Source organism: Leucoraja erinacea, chromosome 13, assembly GCF_028641065.1.
Source record: "Leucoraja erinacea ecotype New England chromosome 13, Leri_hhj_1, whole genome shotgun sequence".
NCBI lineage: Eukaryota > Metazoa > Chordata > Chondrichthyes > Rajiformes > Rajidae > Leucoraja > Leucoraja erinaceus.
This window is the reverse complement of record NC_073389.1, coordinates 51551589-51568196: the sequence shown is the minus strand read 5'-3', so window position 1 is coordinate 51568196 and position 16608 is coordinate 51551589. Positions and strand designations below refer to the sequence as shown.

Below are 16608 nucleotides of genomic sequence, written 5' to 3'. Positions count from 1 at the left end.
CCCTTCGGCCCATCGAGTCCGCACCGACCAGCGATCCCCGCACACTAATGCTATCCTACACACATTAGGGACAATTTTACGTTTGTACCAAGCCAATTAACCTACAAACCTGTACGTCTTTGGAGTGTGGGAGGAAGCCGAAGATCTCGGAGAAGACCCACGCAGGTCACGGGGAGAACGTGGGGAGAACGTACATACTCCGTACAGACAGCTCCCGTAGTCGGGATTGAACCCGGGTCTCCGGCGCTGTGAGGCAGCGACTCTACCACTGCACCGCCATTACACTCTTTGAAGGGAGGTTTGATGGGCTTCCTCCATCCGAGCAATCCCTTGCCAGGAAAGAACTTGATTGCCTACGGTGGCGCAGCGGTAGAGTTGCTGCCTTACAGCGCTTATAGCGCTAGAGACCCGGGTTTGATCCTGTCCACAGGTGCTGTCTGTATAGAGTTTGTACGTTCTCCCCGTGACCTGCATAGGTTTTCTCCCAGATCTCCGGTTTCCTCCCAAACTCCAAAGACGTACAGTGTTCAAGAAGGAACTGCAGATGCTGGAAAATCGAAGGTACACAAAATTGCTGGAGAAACTCAGCGGGTGCAGCAGCATCTATGGAGCGAAGGAAATAGGCGACGTTTCGGGCCGAAAACCCTTCTTCAGTCCTTCAATCTGAAGAAGGGTTTCGGCCCGAAAGGTCGCCTATTTCCTTCGCTCCATAGATGCTGCTGCATCCGCTGAGTTTCTCCAGCAATTTTGTGTACCTTCCAAAGACGTACAGGTTTGTAGGTTAATGGGCTTGGTGTACAAGTGAAATGTTGTCCCTAGTGTGTGTGGGGTAGTTTTTGTGTGTGGGGATCGCTGGTCGGTGTGGACTTGGTGGGCCCAGGGGCCTGTTTCCGTGCTGTATCTCAATTCTGCCGCACAATCTCACACACTTCAGCCGATTCCTGACGGTGGAGCACAGGCATTCAGTTGGCTGAGATGACTAACTACCTCATTGGTAAGGTTGCGAACTTTCTCACTTCCGAATAAGGGACAAAAGGTCAAAATAAGAGACAAGTTCAAGTTCAAGTGAGTTCATTGTCATATGTCCCAGTATAGGACAATGACATTTTTGCTTTGCTTAAGCACACAGAACATAGTAGGCATTTACTACAAAACAGATCAGTGTGTCCATATATGAGTGTGTGGCCAGGATGGTGTGGGTCTTTGATGATACTGCCAGCCTTTTTGAGGCAGCGACTGCGATAAATCCCCTCGATGGAAGGAAGATCAGAGCCGATGATGGACTGGGCAGTGTTTACTACTTTTTGTAGTCTTTTGAATCCTTTATTTGTCATTCAGACCTTTTGGTCTGAACGAAATGTTGTTGCCTGCAGCCATACATGTAATAATAAACAACACCCAATAAACACAAATTAGCATCCACCACAGTGAGTTCACCAAGCACCTCCTCACTGTGATGGAGGCAAAAGTCTCAGGGTTACTGTCTCTTCTCTCCTCTTCTCCCTCTGCGCTGAGACGATACCCCACCGGGCGATGGTAAGTCAGTCCCGCGGTTCAAGCTCAGCGGCCTAGGGGTGGTCGAAGCTGCCGCTCTCCAGTCCAGTGGACGCAGTTGTTGCCACGGGAGCTCAAGAAAACAGGCATCAACCTGTGACCCGCGAGCTCCTGACGATGTCATCCACTGGCCCGCGGCCGAGCCCCGGATTCAGGTCGCCGCCGCCAGAACGCCGCCTCAGCCGCCGGAGCACCGTCTCCGCCCGGCACTGAGCTGCCCACACGGGAGTGTCTCAGCTCCGCACCGGGCTGCCCCCACGGGAGTGCCTTCCAGCCGGGAGCCGGGCCGCCCACACGGGAGCGTCTGGAGAGCCCCGCTCTGTCCACTCTCACCAGAACGCCGAGTCGAGCCGCTGCCCGAACGCCACCGCAGCTCTCCAGGGCGCTCAAATTGCCGAACCAAGCCACGATGCAACCGGTCAGCATGCTCTCTACTGTGCACCTGTAGAAGTTAGAGAGAGTCTTCCTTGACAATCCGACTCTCCGTAATCTTCTCAGGAAGTAGAGGCGCTGATGAGCTTTCTTGGTAATTGCGTTAGTGTTCTCGGACCAGGAAAGATCTTCAGAGATGTGCACGCCCAGGAATTTGAATCTCTTGACCCTTTGATATAAACGGGGCTGTGGGTCCCCCTCCTACTCCTTCCAAAGTCTACAATCAGTTCCTTGGTTTTGCTGGTGTTGAGGGCCAGGTTATTGCGCTGGCACCATATGGACAGTTGCTCGATCTCTCTTCTGTAATCTGACTCATCCCCATCAGTGATACGCCCCACAACAGTGGTGTCGTCAGCGAACTTGATGATGGAGTTCGCACTGTGATTGGCAAATTCCCGACGGCAGTTCGTTGACCGACTCGGCCGTGGCTGGGTGAATGATGAGTTGGCCCGGGTGCTGGACTGTACACAAAGCCCAGCCGGCGGGCCAGCTGAGGAGTTTTGGCACGGGGGCCGCGCAACGTCACGCGCAAAGTCCGGCGCCCCGTCCAACTCGTGAACCGATGATCGGCCATGAGAAGGAGGGGTGGTGGTGGTGTCGGCGGTAAGCGAATGTCCGATGGTCAGACAGCTGGCCGGGCTGCCGACCGACGGGGCCACGGGCGAGGCGCTGCTGCTGCTGCTGCTGCACTCCATCCATGGGCTGCACTACGTTGGGACGGGTGAGGCGGGGCTGGACGCGGCGCTCCGACCCGACAGTCCCCTCGACCCGAGTAGTAGCAGTCAAATACAGGACAAGGGCGGTCCCGTACACACAAACCAATTTTGCCCAATATACGGGATGTCCCGGCTAATACGGGACAGTCAGCGACCCTACTCATTGGGGACCCTCGGACTATCTGTGATCGGACTTCACTGGCTTTACCTTGCACTAAATGTTATTGAAAGATCAGGTATCAACACACTGTAAATGGCTCGATTGTAATCACGTCTTGTCTTTCCGCTGACTGGTTAGCACGCAACAAAAGCTTTTCGCTGTACCTCGTTACACGTGACAATGAACTAAACTGAACTGGAAAGTGACAGTGTTCTGGTTAAACTATTTCTGCCAAAGCTTACATTGAAATGACACTGCGAGCAGTTACATTTATTACCAAGTGTCTGTGGGTAATGTTTCCAGATTTATCACACTGACTGCACAATTGAATATTCTTATCCCAATAAAAACACACATAGATTGAAGACTCATTTACAAATGCAGCTGCCGCTTGTAATAGTTTTATGATACGTCTGTGCTTCTTCCGTTACACAATGTGTATAAAACCCAGTAACGCCTATAAAAAAATATAGTGAAACTGTCTAACAGTGTGGCATGAAATGACTGCTTAATATTTCTGTCACTTGACTTTTCTATGGAGCATCTGAATGATCCCACAATCCATTCAGTTTTTATTAACTACCAGAATCTATACAGCTTGCTTCATATGTTCTCATAAACTCGAACAGTGACTCGAACATAAACTCGAAACAGTGGATGGAGCGGATGTGGAGAGGATGTTTCCACTAGTGGGGGAGTCCAGGCCAAGAGGCCACAGCCTCAGAATAAAAGGACGTGTCTTTAGAAAAGAGATGAGGAGGAATCTAAGGGAGACAAAAATGCTGGAGAAACTCAGCGGGTGAGACAGCATCTACAGAGCGAAGGAATAGGTGACTTTTCGGGTCGAGACCCTTCTTCACCATTGGATCTACCTCATTGGAGACCCTCGGAGTTTCTTTGACTGGACTTTATTGGCTTTACCTTGCACTAAACGTTATTCCCTATCTATACACTGTACATGGCTCGATTGTAATCGTGTATTGTCTTTCTGATGTTTGGTTGGCATGCAACAAAAGCTTTTCACTGTACCTCGGTACACAAGACAATAAACTAAACTGAACAGATCAGAAAAACTTATTTCGTCAGAGCCTGTACTCGCTGGAGTTTAGACAGATGAGGGGGGACTTCAATGAAATGTACAGAATAGTGAGAGGCATGGATAGAGTGGATGTGGAGAGGATGTTTCCACTAGTGGGAGAATCTAGGACCATAGGTCACAGCCTCAGAGTTCCTTTAGAATTTACAGACTTCCAGTCATTCCTTTAGGAAGCAGAAGAGGAGGAATTTCTTTACTCAGAGGGTGGTGAATCTGTGGAATTCATTTCCGCAGACAGCTGTGGAGGCCAAGTCAATGGATATTTTTAAGGCGGAGATACTTAATTAACCTACAAACCTGCACGTCTTTGGGGTGTGGGAGGAAACCGGAGCACCCGGAGAAAGTCCACTGAGGTCACGGGGAGATGGTGCAGACAGCACCTGTGGTCACTTTTAAGGAGGGTACACGGACGGGACATGTTTGGAGGTTTGTGGACCAAAGGTGGGCAGGTGGGACTAGAGTAGCTGGGACAATGTGGGCAAGTTGGGCCTGTTTCCGCACTGTATCACTCTATGACTCCAAGAAGATGGATACAAAGGTCTTACCTGTACCAGCTGATGTTGGGGTGAGGCGATCCAGTCGCGGTGCACGTCAGCGTAACGGACTCGTGCCGATCTGCCGTCGCATTGCCGGACCTCACGGGCACGTGGATGATGGGGGGCACTATGGCGGATGGAAGGAAAAAAAGTAGGAAAAGAATGAATGAGCACCAAGTCTAGCTTTAGTTTTATCATTGTCCTCCGTGCTGAAGCACTTAGAAGACCTTGGTTTGGCACGCTATCCAAAAAGATCAAACTAACACTGCACATCAAATCATGTTTTATTTGTCACTTGCATATAAGGTGCAGTGATATGAATTTGCCAGCAGCGGTACAACAAAAAAAAACACACACAATACACAATCTAAAAAATTTAACACAGACATCCACCACAGCATTCATCACTGTGGTGGAAGGCACAAAGTTTGGTCAGTCCTTCTCCATTTTCCCCCGTGGTCGGGACCACAACGCTACGGGCGTCCAGATGTGCAGACAAGGTAAGTCCAGGTAAGTCCTGAATCGGAGGTACACAAAAATGCTTGAGAAACTCAGCGGGTGAGGCAGCATCTATGGAGCGAAGGAAATAGGCAACGTTTCGGGCTGAAACCCTTCTTCAGACTGATGGGGGGTGGGGGGGGGGGGGGGGTGAAACGTCACCCATTCCTTCGCTCCATAGATGCTGCCTCACCCGCTGAGTTTCTCCAGCATTTTTGTCTACCTATTTCAGCGCTGTATCTCTATAGTAAACTAAAGACAATGCAAATACAATGAAGTCTCTTCCTAAGTGGGCAAAGTTGGCCAATTTGGAGCAAGGACGAGGATGGTTCCAGGGTGCATGTTAAATTAAAGAAAAATCACCTGAAAGCATTATGTAGATCAGTGGTCTGTGAATAGTAAATGCTTTTAATCCAGAGGGAATGTATATCAATTTTTTTTTCAGGTGTCACAGTTGACGTTAGGAATTCAGATAAGCAGCGGAGACAGGCAGGCAGGAGAACAAAACGCCTGTAACATGAATAATATGAATTGTGTAGTGGCCTGCAGGAGGTTAGACTAATTATTTAGTTAGAACAGATGGCTGGAACATAAGGGCAGGAATAAGAGCAGGTATAAAGGCCCAATTGACGGCCCTTATAGCCTGTTGTAGAGTCATACAGCGTGGAAACAGACCCTTCGGCCCAACTTGCCCACGCCGACCAACAAGTCCCACCTGCCCGCGTTTGTCTCAAATCCCTCCAAACCTGTCCCTGTCCCGCTGACTTAATGCCCTTGTTCCACTTAGGAAACCTGAACGGAAACCTCTGGGGACTTTGCGCCCCACACAAGGTTTCCGTGCGGTTCCCGGAGGTTTTCGTCAGTCTCCCTACCTGCTTCCACTACCTGCAACCTCCGGCAACCACCTGCAACCTCCGGGAACCGCAGGGAAACCTTGGGTGGGGTGCAAAGTCTCCAGAGGCTTTCCGTTCAGGTTTCCCAAGTGGGACAGGGGCATTACTCCAGCTTTTTGTGTTTATCTTCGGGTTTAAACCAGCATCTACAGTTCCTTCTTACAGGCTATCCACGTACCCGTCCAATTGTTTCTTGAACGTTGCAATAGTCCCTGCCTCAACTACCTCCTCCGGCAGTCTGAAGAAGGGTCTCGACCCGAAAAACGTCACCTGCTCCTTTTCTCCAGAGATGCTGCCTGACCCGCTGAGTGACTCCAGGTTTTTGTGCCTCGCTCGTTATATACACCCAGACACCAGGAGTCACACAACGCAGAAACAGGCCCCTTGACCCATCTTGCCCATGCCAACCAAGATGCCCCATCTAATCTGGTCCCATTTGCCCATTTGGTCAATACCCCTCTCAACCTTTCCTTCCCGCGCCCCTGTACAGATGTCCACCTGCCTCAACTATCTACCTCCGGTTGTCAAACCCCGGCCTTTCTGTCCTGGGCCTCCTCCATTGTCAGAGTGAGGCCCAGCCCAAATTGGAGGAACAGCACCTCATATTTCGCTTGGGCAGCTTACAACCCCAGCGGTATAAACATTGGCTTCTCCAACATAGAGTAACACTTTTGTTGTCCCTCTCTCTCTGTCCTGTCCCTCACCCTAGTTCTCCGACTAGTTTCACTGTTCTGCTGATTAATATCACTGTTTATAAATTCACAAGGAATAGGCCATTCGGCCCATCAAGTCTACACCGCCATTCAATCATGGCTGATCTATCTCTCCCTCCTTCACCCCATTCTCCTGCCTGCCTTCTCCCCATAACCTCTGACACCTGTACTAATCAAGATGCTGTCTTTCTCTGCCTTACAAAATATCCACTGGCTTGGCCTCCTGTGGCAAAGAATTCCACAGAATTTATGTTTTTATGCCTCGTTGCTTTTTAGAAGGATGAGAGGGTTCTTATTGAGACATATAAGTTATTAAGGGTTTGGACGTGCTAGAGGCAGGAAACATGTTCCCGATGTTGTGAGCCTGTGGAATTCTCTGCCTCAGAGGGCAGTGGAGGCCGGTTCTCTGGATACTTCCAATAGAAAGCTAGATAGGGTTCTTAAAGATAGCGGAGTCAGGGGATATGGGGAGAAGGCAGGAACGGGCTACTGATTGGGGATGATCAGCCATGATCACAGTGAATGGGCTGAATGGCCTACTCCTGCACCTATTGTCTATGCCACCTTCCCATCAGATCGCGACAAACCATTCTACATTTCCTTGAGCATCCTCTGCTTTGATCTGCAGTTTTCACACTTTACCCCTCCATGTCTCTAGACTTCCTCTCCCCTGCCACCCAGTCTGAAGAAGTGTCTTGACCCGAAGCGCCACATGTTCCTTCTCTCCAGAGATACTGCCTGTAGCCCTCTGTGTTACTCCAGCATTTTGTATCTGCCAAACTCCCTGAGCCTTCTGAGGAAGTAGCTAGGCGTGGGGAGCTTTCTCGGGCATTGCTGGACCAGGACAAATCGCTGGTGATATTTTCTCCAAAGTAATCGAAACTTTCAACCACCTCAATGATTTACACACAGGCACAGACTTTATAGAGGTTGTTATGGGATAAATAAGCACACTTTTCATCCAGCGCTCGACACAGAAATGAAGCATAGCCTGAATTTCCTTTCCCATTACAATCCTGGAACACTAATGGCTATGAGAAGAAATGAATACTGGAGTAAAGGGGTTCAGCCAGAGAAATAAACCAAATTCTGTTATTCGTAGCTTGTTGGGCGTTCACAATGACAGTGAACACAACACTCTGTAGCGACCCAAGTTATGTCGAGCCTAATTGCTATCACGTCATTTCGAGGGCACTATGCCTTTGCTAGGAACTTTTATGTGTTAACTCTAAAGGGGCTGTCCCACTGCGGCGACCTAATCCACGAGTTCAGACGAGTTTGTCCTCGACTCATACTCGCAGCACGGTCGACACGAGGTCCTAGGAGGTCTTTGTAACTCTCCTTCATGCTCGAGAGTGGTCCCCACGTACTCGAGGCCTCAGCTAGGTCGTGGCGTATTTTTCAACATGCTGAGAAATGCCAGCGAGTAAAAAAAGATCGGCGTGGAAGATCGGCCCAGCCGGCTGGGCCAAAGGGCCTATTCCCACGCTGTATCGCTCTATGCGTACAGTTTTGGCCTCCTAATCTGAGGAAAGACATTCTTGCCGTAGAGGGAGTACAGAGAAGATTCACCAGACTGATTCCTGGGATGTCAGGACTTTCATATGAAGAAAGACTGGATAGACTCGGCTTGTACTCGCTAGAATTTAGAAGATTAAGGGGGGATCTTATAGAAACTTACAAAAGTCTTAAAGGGTTGGACAGGCTAGATGCAGGAAGATTGTTCCCGATGTTGGGGAAGTCCAGGACAAGGGGTCACAGTTTAAGGATAAGGGGGAAATCTTTTAGGACCAAGATGAGGAAAGCATTTTTCACATAGAGAATTGTGAAACTGTGGAATTCTCTGCCACAGAAGGTAGTTGAGGCCAGTTCCTTGGCTATATTTAAGAGGGAGTTAGATGTGGCCCTTGTGGCTAAAGGGATCAGGGGGTATGGAGAGAAGGTAGGTACGGGATACTGTTGGATGATCAGCCATGATCATATTGAATGGCGGTGCAGGCTCGAAGGGCCGAATGGCCTACTCCTGCACCTATTTTTCTATCTTTCTATGTTTCTTTGACTCGGATCATTGACTCATTGAAAAGGCAACATCTAAATCGTGCTTTACGGGTCCTGTCAATTCTACAAGCTGTTACAACAAAAGGCACCTCATTAAAATGTGAAGTTGATTGGACAAATTAATGGCGTGCAGAGGAGATTCATGTCCCTGACTGAATGCAATATGGCAAAATCAATCCCAGCACAACATTGGCTCAAAAGGTAATTTAATGAATTTTACAAGCAAATTATACCGATGATGATCAAATTTTAATCTGTTTCATTTCAACTTGATAGCAATGATCTGCCCAGCCAAATGAAGACGGACACTTAGTATTTTGAATTTAATCAGTGAAACTACAGAACGCAGGGACTGTATTAACTCCTCTTTATATTCATAGGACAGTACAGCTCAGGCCAAAGCCCTTCGGCCCACAATGTTTGAAACATAGAAACATAGAAAATAAGTGCAGGAGGAGGCTATTCGGCCCTTCAAGCCAGCACCGCCATTCAATATGATCATGGCTGATCATCCACAATCTGTACCCTGTTCCTGCCTTCTCCCCATATCATCTGACTCCGCTATCTTTAAGAGCCCTATCTTGCGAGTCTGTGGAATTCTCTGCATCAGAGGGCGGTAGAGGCAGGTTCTCTGGTAGATATTCCACTAGCCCCTAGAGCTCTATCTAACTCTCTCTTAAATCCATCCAGTGATTTGGCCTCCACTGCCCTCTGTGGCAGGGAATTACACAAATTCACAACTCTCTGGGTGAAAAAGTTTTTTCTCACCTCAGTCTTTAATGACCTCCCCTTTATTCTAAGACTGTGGCCCCTGGTTCTGGACTCGCCCAACATTGGGAACATTTTTCCTGCATCTAGCTTGTCCAGTCCTTTTGTAATTATATATGTTTCTGTAACATATAAGATTACTGTATCAATTTATTGTTGTGTGGGGTCTTTATAAAATTGAATTTTTTTTCTCACAAATATGTCATTACTGATTCTGTTCCATGCTGTTTTGTAGGGGTTTTTTTTTTTGCACAATCCGCACATATTGCCACTTTTCATTTCACTGCACGTCTCGTGACAAATAAACTTGACTTGACCTGACTTGACTTGATTATTAAGGGTCTGGACACGCTAGAGGCAGGAAACATGTTCCCGATGTCGGGGGAGTGCAGAACCAGGGGCCACAGTTTAAGAATAAGGGGTCCAAGGCATTTAGAACGGAGACGAGGAAACACTTTTTCACACAGAGAGATGTGAGTGTGTGGAATTCTCTACCTCAGAGGGCAGTGGAGGCCGGTTCTCTGGATACTTTCAAGAGAGAGTTAGATAGAGCTCTTAAAGACAGCGAAAAGTCAGGGGATATGGGGAGAAGGCAGGAAGACAATAGACAACAGGTGCAGGAGTAGGCCATTCAGCCCTTCGAGCCAGCACCGCCATTCAATATGAGCATGGCTGATCATCCACAATCAGTACCCCATTCCTGCCTTCTCCCCAAATCACCTGACTCCGCTATCTTTAAGAGCCCTATCTAGCTCTCTCCTGAAAGTATCTAGAGAACCGGCCTCCACCGCCCTCTGATGCAGAGAATTCCACAGACTCGCAAGATAGGGCTCTTAAAGATAGCTGAGTCAGGTGATTTGGGGAGAAGGCAAGAACGGGGTATTGATTGTGGATGATCAGCCATGATCACATTGAATGGCGGCGCTGGCTCGAAGGGCTGAATGGCCTACTCCTGCAACTGTTGTCTTATCGTCTGCGCCGAACATGAAGCCAAAACCAACTATTAACAGTCTGCACCTAATTCATACCATACCCCCCCCCCCCCCCCCCCCCCCCATTCCCCCACCGTGAGCTCGTCTCTTAAATGACACTGTTGTATCTGCCTCCACCACTACCCTTGGCAACGCATTACAGGCACCCATCAGCCTCTGTGGAACAAAAACGTGCTCCGCACATCTCCTTTAAACTTTGCCCCTTCTGATCCTAAAGCTATGACCGCTGGCATTTGATATTTCCATCTTGGGATAAAGGTTCTGACTCTCTACCATATCTAAAGTTAAAGTCAATTTTATTCGTAACATACACCCAGAGGTGCAGTGAAATGAATTTGCCAGCAGCGACACACTTAAATAGAACCACAATACACAATAAGATTCAACACAAACATCCACCACAGCATTCTTCACTGTGGTGGAAGGCAACAAAGTTCAGCCAGTCCTCCTCCCTTGTTCACCCGAGGTCGGGGCCATGAATGGTTGAACACACTCCGAGGCACGGAGGTCCCGACTCAACACTTTCCTACCAGAGACCACAGCTTCAGGATGTTATAGGCCGCAGGCTGGCGGTCAGAGCTCTTCCCCGGGGATCTATGATCTGAGGCCTATAATCAGAGAAACCCACGCAGGTCACGGGGAGAACGTACAAACTCCGTACAGACAGCACTTGTACGGTCTCTGGCGCTGCAAGCGCTGTAAGGCAGCAACTCTACCGCTGCGCCACCGTGCTGGTGTGGCATATTTATAACCCATCACCATTCTGGGTCAGTTTAGTTTGGCGATACAGCGTGGCAACAGGCCCTTCAGCCCATCGAGTCCACACCGACCAGCGATCACCGTTCTCAATTGTTCTTTGTTATCCCGCTCTCTCAGCCACTCAATACGCACTAAGGGCAATTTACAGAAGCCAATTAACCCACAAAACCCTCATGTCTTTGGAACGTGGGAGGAAACCAGAGCACCTGGAGGAAACCCACGCAGGTCACGGGGAGAACGTGAAAACTCCGTTCAGGCAGCACACGTAGTCAGGATCGAACCCGGGTCTCCGGCGCTGGGAGGCAGCAACTCTACCGCTGTGCCGCTGATGTGGAGAAATGTTCAGCAAGACAGCCTTCTGCTCCAAGAATCTCTCTTGAGGAAGCTTTTGTGAGGAGTTTATCTGTACAATGCTATTAAAATGTGGCTTGAGGGATGATTGCCGTAAATATCACTGTGATAACATTCCCAGCTCCGAGTCCAGACTTGTGAGTTAAGTCACGTTCTGAGATTTAAGGACTTAATTTCAGCAGTGCGGAGGGTTCAGTTTAGTTTTGTTTAGAGATACATGAGGGAAACAGGCCCTTCGGCCCATCGAGTCCGCACCGCCCAGCGATCCCCGCACATTAACACTATCCTACACACACCAGGGACAATTTGACATTCATACCAAGCCAATGAACCTACAAACCTGAATGTTTTTAGAGTGTGGGAGGAAACCAAAGATCTTGGAGAAAACCCACGCGGTCATGGGGAGAACGTGCAAACTCCGTACAGACAGCACCCATAGTCGGTATCGAACCCGGGTCTCTGGCGCTTTGAGGCAGCAACTCTACCGCTGCGCCACCGTGCCGTCACTTACCGAAGAAAAAATGATGGAGGAACTCATGGGGTCAGGCAGCATCACTGGAGAGACGGAATAGGTGACGATTCGGGTCGAGACCCTTCTTCAGACCTGACCCACTGATGTACTCTGGCACTGATGAGCGGTGTAAGGCAGCAACTCTACCGCTGTGCCACAGTACAGCGCAAGGTTACTAAACCTGTAGACGATCTTCACTTCATGGGCATCACACTGGCGCAGCGGTAAAGCTACGGCCTTACAGCGCCAGAGACCCAGGTTCCATCCTGACTATCTGTACGGAGAGTGTACGGAGTTCTTCCTTCCGAGATCTTCGGTTTCATCCCACACTCAAACGACGTACCGGTTTGTAGGTTAATCGACTCGGTATAAAGGAAAAACAGTCCGCAGTGTGTGTAGGGTAGTGTCAGGGTGTGCGGGGATCGTTGGTCGGTGCGGACTCGGTGGGCCGAAGGGCCTGTTTGCTCGCTGTAACTCTAAAACTAAAAACCAAACTTAAAACACCGCATGAGATTCCTTACCGTTGACAATGACAGTGATGTCTCTGAAATCAATCTCTCCCCTTGCCTCCACTCGCCCCTCACATCTGTAGACGCCTTCGTGTTTCTTACTAATGCGTCGAATCTTCAAGTTGCCGTCGTCATCCATCATAAAGTTGTCTGAGGAGCAAGAGAACAAAAGTGTAAGCCATGAAAGAAACGGAGAGACAGCTGCAAGCTCGGAGAGATAGGGAGAGGTATTGTGCACTTTCAAACACAGCCTTGGCATGACCGATTCTTCAGATTTACCCGCAATCATAAGACAACAAGTGATAGGGGTAGAATTAGGCCATTCGGCCCATCGAGTCTACACCGCCATTCAATCACGGCAGATCTACCTCTCCCTCCTAACCCCATTCCCCTGCCTTCCCCCCCATAACCCCTGACACCCGTACTAATCGAGAATCTATCTATCTCTGCCTTAAAAATATCCACTGGCATTGCCGACCAGCATCTGTAGTTGGTCATTACATCCCAGCTTCTATATGGTCATCGAGAGTCGGAGATGAGGAAACAATTTTTCTCGCAGACAGTTGTGAGTCTGTGGAATTCTCTGCCTCAGAGGGCGGTGGAGGCCGTTTCAATGGATACTTTCAAGAGAGAGCTAGATAGGGCTCTTAAAGATAGCGTAGTCAGGGGATATGGGGAGAAGGCAGGAACGGGGTACTGATTGGGGATGATCAGCCACGATCACTTTGGGCCGATGGCCTATCTGCATCTATTGTCTACGTGACATCACATAGAAACATGAACAGGTGAAGGAGTGGCCTTCGGCCCTTCGAGCCTGCACCGCCATTCAATATGATCATGGCTGATCATCCAACTCGTGACGTTTCTTCCATACTCTGCCTGAGAAGGTGTCTCGACCCCGAAAATATAGCCAATGAACTGGCCTCACTACCCTCTGTGGCAGAGAGTTCCAGATTCTCTCACTCTGAAGAAGGTGTCTCGACCCCGAAACGTCACCCGTTCCTTCTCTCCAGAGGTGCTGCCTGGCCCCCTGAGTTACTCCAGTATTTTGTGTTTATCTGTCGGTAGAATTTGTCGCCAACGCCAACTGTGTTGGTACATTTCCGTTTGAAGAACGGTGTATTTCCCCCTTGAGGAGCGCTATCTTTAATTCTGAACATGCTCAGTGTCTTGGCCGTGGCATTAAATATGGCAGCCATTCGTCAAATATGGTAGAATGTTCATATGGACCAACGCTGGGAGTTCAATGTTCCAATGTTGAAAAGTTGGCAATATCCTACACTACTAATTGCATGATTTAAATTGCCTCATTGAACTTGATGTATGATGAAGACAGCTAACTCAAGGCTAATTATACTTATTACAGTTGATCCTTTTAATACAGTGAAACAGACGGATATACATAATGGCATAATCATTTTATTAAATTGATTTAGAGATTGGCTGAAAATATTTTTTTCTTTCTCCAAAGGGATGAAGCAATTTTGAGAACAATGACTAAGTGACGTCCATCCTTTTCGTTGAGTTTGGAGATACAGAGCGGAAACAGGCCCTTCGGCCCACTGAGTCCGTGCCGACCAGCGAGCAGTCTATCCTACACACACTGGGGGCAATTTACTATTTCTACCGAAGCTAAACAACCTATAAATCTGAAGGTAGACAAATACGCTGGAGAAACTTAGCGGGTGCAGCAGCATCTATGGAGCGAAGGAAATAGGATATCTAATTCCTTTGCTCTATAGATGCTGCTTCACCCGTTGAGTTTCTCCAGCATTTTTGTCTACCTTCGATTTTCCATCATCTGCAGTTCCTTCTTAAATCTATAAACCTGCACGTCATTGGGGGTTCAGTATTGATGTGGATAGAGAACTGGCTGGCAGACAGAAAGCAAAGAGTAGGAGTAAACGGGTCCATTTCAGAATGGCAGGCAGTGACTAGTGGGGTACCGCAAGGCTCAGTGCTGGGACCCCAGCTATATACAATATATACTAGACTAAGTGGGACTCCCAGCATCACACGGGAGGGCTGGTCACCAACGCAATATTCCACCTCTCCACCAAATCCAAAACTGCTCGCCAGTGGGGGGGGGGGGGGGGGGGGCTGTCTGTTGCGCTAGTATGGGTGTTGCGGGCCAAAGGTACTGGTTTCCAGAGACTAGTATAGACGTTGTGGGCCGTATGGATGCTTGGGCAGGCATCCAACCAATGATTTAAAAAGCCAAGCCAAGGCAACCAATTGGGCTGCAGCCACCCGACAACCAAAATTCATTTTGTGAACACAAACTTGTTAAAAAAGGCGAGGCAAACAATTGGGCTGCAATTGGGTTTTATAGTCCCTCCCCCTGCCCCAGCGGGGGCAGCAGAGTGAATGGGGAATTTTGTAAAAATATTAATATCTCTCCCATTTTTCATCAACGGAAAAAGTCCTCCGCACTCATACGGCGGAGGGGGGCTCTGAGTGAGGTGGCCAAAAATGACGGCCGTAGGTGGCGGCATTCTCTCGGAAATCGCAGCACAGTCGGCCAAAAGCGGTCAAGATCAGAGATTTAGTAATATAGATTAATGATTTGAACGAGGGAATTGAATGTAACATCTCCAAGTTTGCAGATGACACGAAGCTGGGGGGCAGTGTTAGCTGTGAGGAGGATGCTAGGAGGCTGCAAGGTGACTTGGATAGGCTGGGTGAGTGGGCAAATGCATGGCAGATGCAGTATAATGTGGATAAATGTGAGGTTATCCACTTTGGTGGCAAAAACAGGAAAGTAGACTGTTATCTGAATTGTGGCCGATTAGGAAAAGGGGAGATGCAACGAGACCTGGGTGTCATGGTACACCAATCATTGAAAGTAGGCATGCAGCTGCAGCAGGCAGTGAAGAAAGCAAATGGTATGTTAGCATTCATAGCAAAAGGATTTAAGTATAGGAGCAGGGAGGTTCTATTGCAGTTGTACAGGGTCTTGGTGAGATCACACCTGGAGAATTGCGTACAGTTTTGGTCTCCTAATCTGAGGAAAGACATTCTTGCCATAGAGGGAGTACAGAGAAGGTTCACCAGACTGATTCCTGGGATGTCCGGACTTTCATATGAAGAAAGACTGGATAGACTCGGCTTGTACTCGCTAGAATTTAGAAGATTTAGGGGCGGTCTTATAGAAACTTACAAAATTCTTAAGGGGTTGGACAGGCTAGATGCAGGAAGATTGTTCCTGATATTGGGGAAGTCCCGAACAAGGGGTCACAGTTTAAGGATAAGGGCGAAATCTTTTAGGACCGAGACGAGAAAAACATTTTTCACACAGAGAGTGGTGAATCTGTGGAACTCTCTGCCACAGAAGGTAGTTGAGGCCAGTCAATTGACTATATTTAAGAGAGAGTTAGATGTGGCCCTTGTGGCTAAAGGGATCAGGGGGTATGGAGATAAGGCTGGTACAGGATACTGAGTTGGATGATCAGCCATGATCATATTGAATGGCGGTGCAGGCTTGAAGGGCCGAATGGCCTCTACTCCTGCACCTATTTTCTATGTCTATGTTTCTATGTCTTTGGAGTGTGGGGAGGAAACTGGAGCACCCGGAGGGAAAACCCACGCGGGTCATGAGGAGAACGTGCAAACTCCGCGCAGACAGCACCCGTAGACAGGGTCCCTGGCGCTGTAAGGCAGCAACTCTACCGCTGAGCCGCGGCATGGTTCTAGCTGTCTGCAGGAGGCTGGGACCGGGAGCTGTCTAAAATGTAAAATGCCGCAGTGGTTGGAAATCTGGAAAATCTAAAAGCAGAAAGTGGTGGAAACACACAGCGGGTCAGGCAGCACCTGTGGAAGGAGTAACAGCGTTGAAGTAACTGGCCGCTGACCTGATGGAATCTTGTTGTTTTAAATGGACAATGCGTAAGATTGGAGACAGACTCAAAGTGCAGGAGTTATTCAGCGGGTCTGGCAGCAATACCTCTGGATATAAAAGATGGATGGTGTTTTGTGTCTGAACCCTTTAGTCTGGTTTAGTTTAGTTTAGTTTAGTTTAGTGAAACAACGTGACAGATGTATACACAATTATCAGAGACATAT

At 48.6% G+C, this 16608-nt stretch overlaps 1 protein-coding gene across 1 annotated transcript in view; it reads right to left on the bottom strand.

Moving 5' to 3' along the window:
• The window catches only part of LOC129702496 (neural cell adhesion molecule 2-like), a gene marked incomplete at its 5' end in the record, with an annotated part of 163425 nt that overhangs the window by 123435 nt on the left and 23382 nt on the right, over positions 1–16608 (bottom strand). The window contains 2 exons of the mRNA XM_055644223.1: positions 4504–4621; positions 12559–12696. Coding sequence (XP_055500198.1) covers positions 4504–4621; positions 12559–12696 — 256 coding nt within the window. The remainder of the gene's footprint in view (positions 1–4503; positions 4622–12558; positions 12697–16608) is intronic.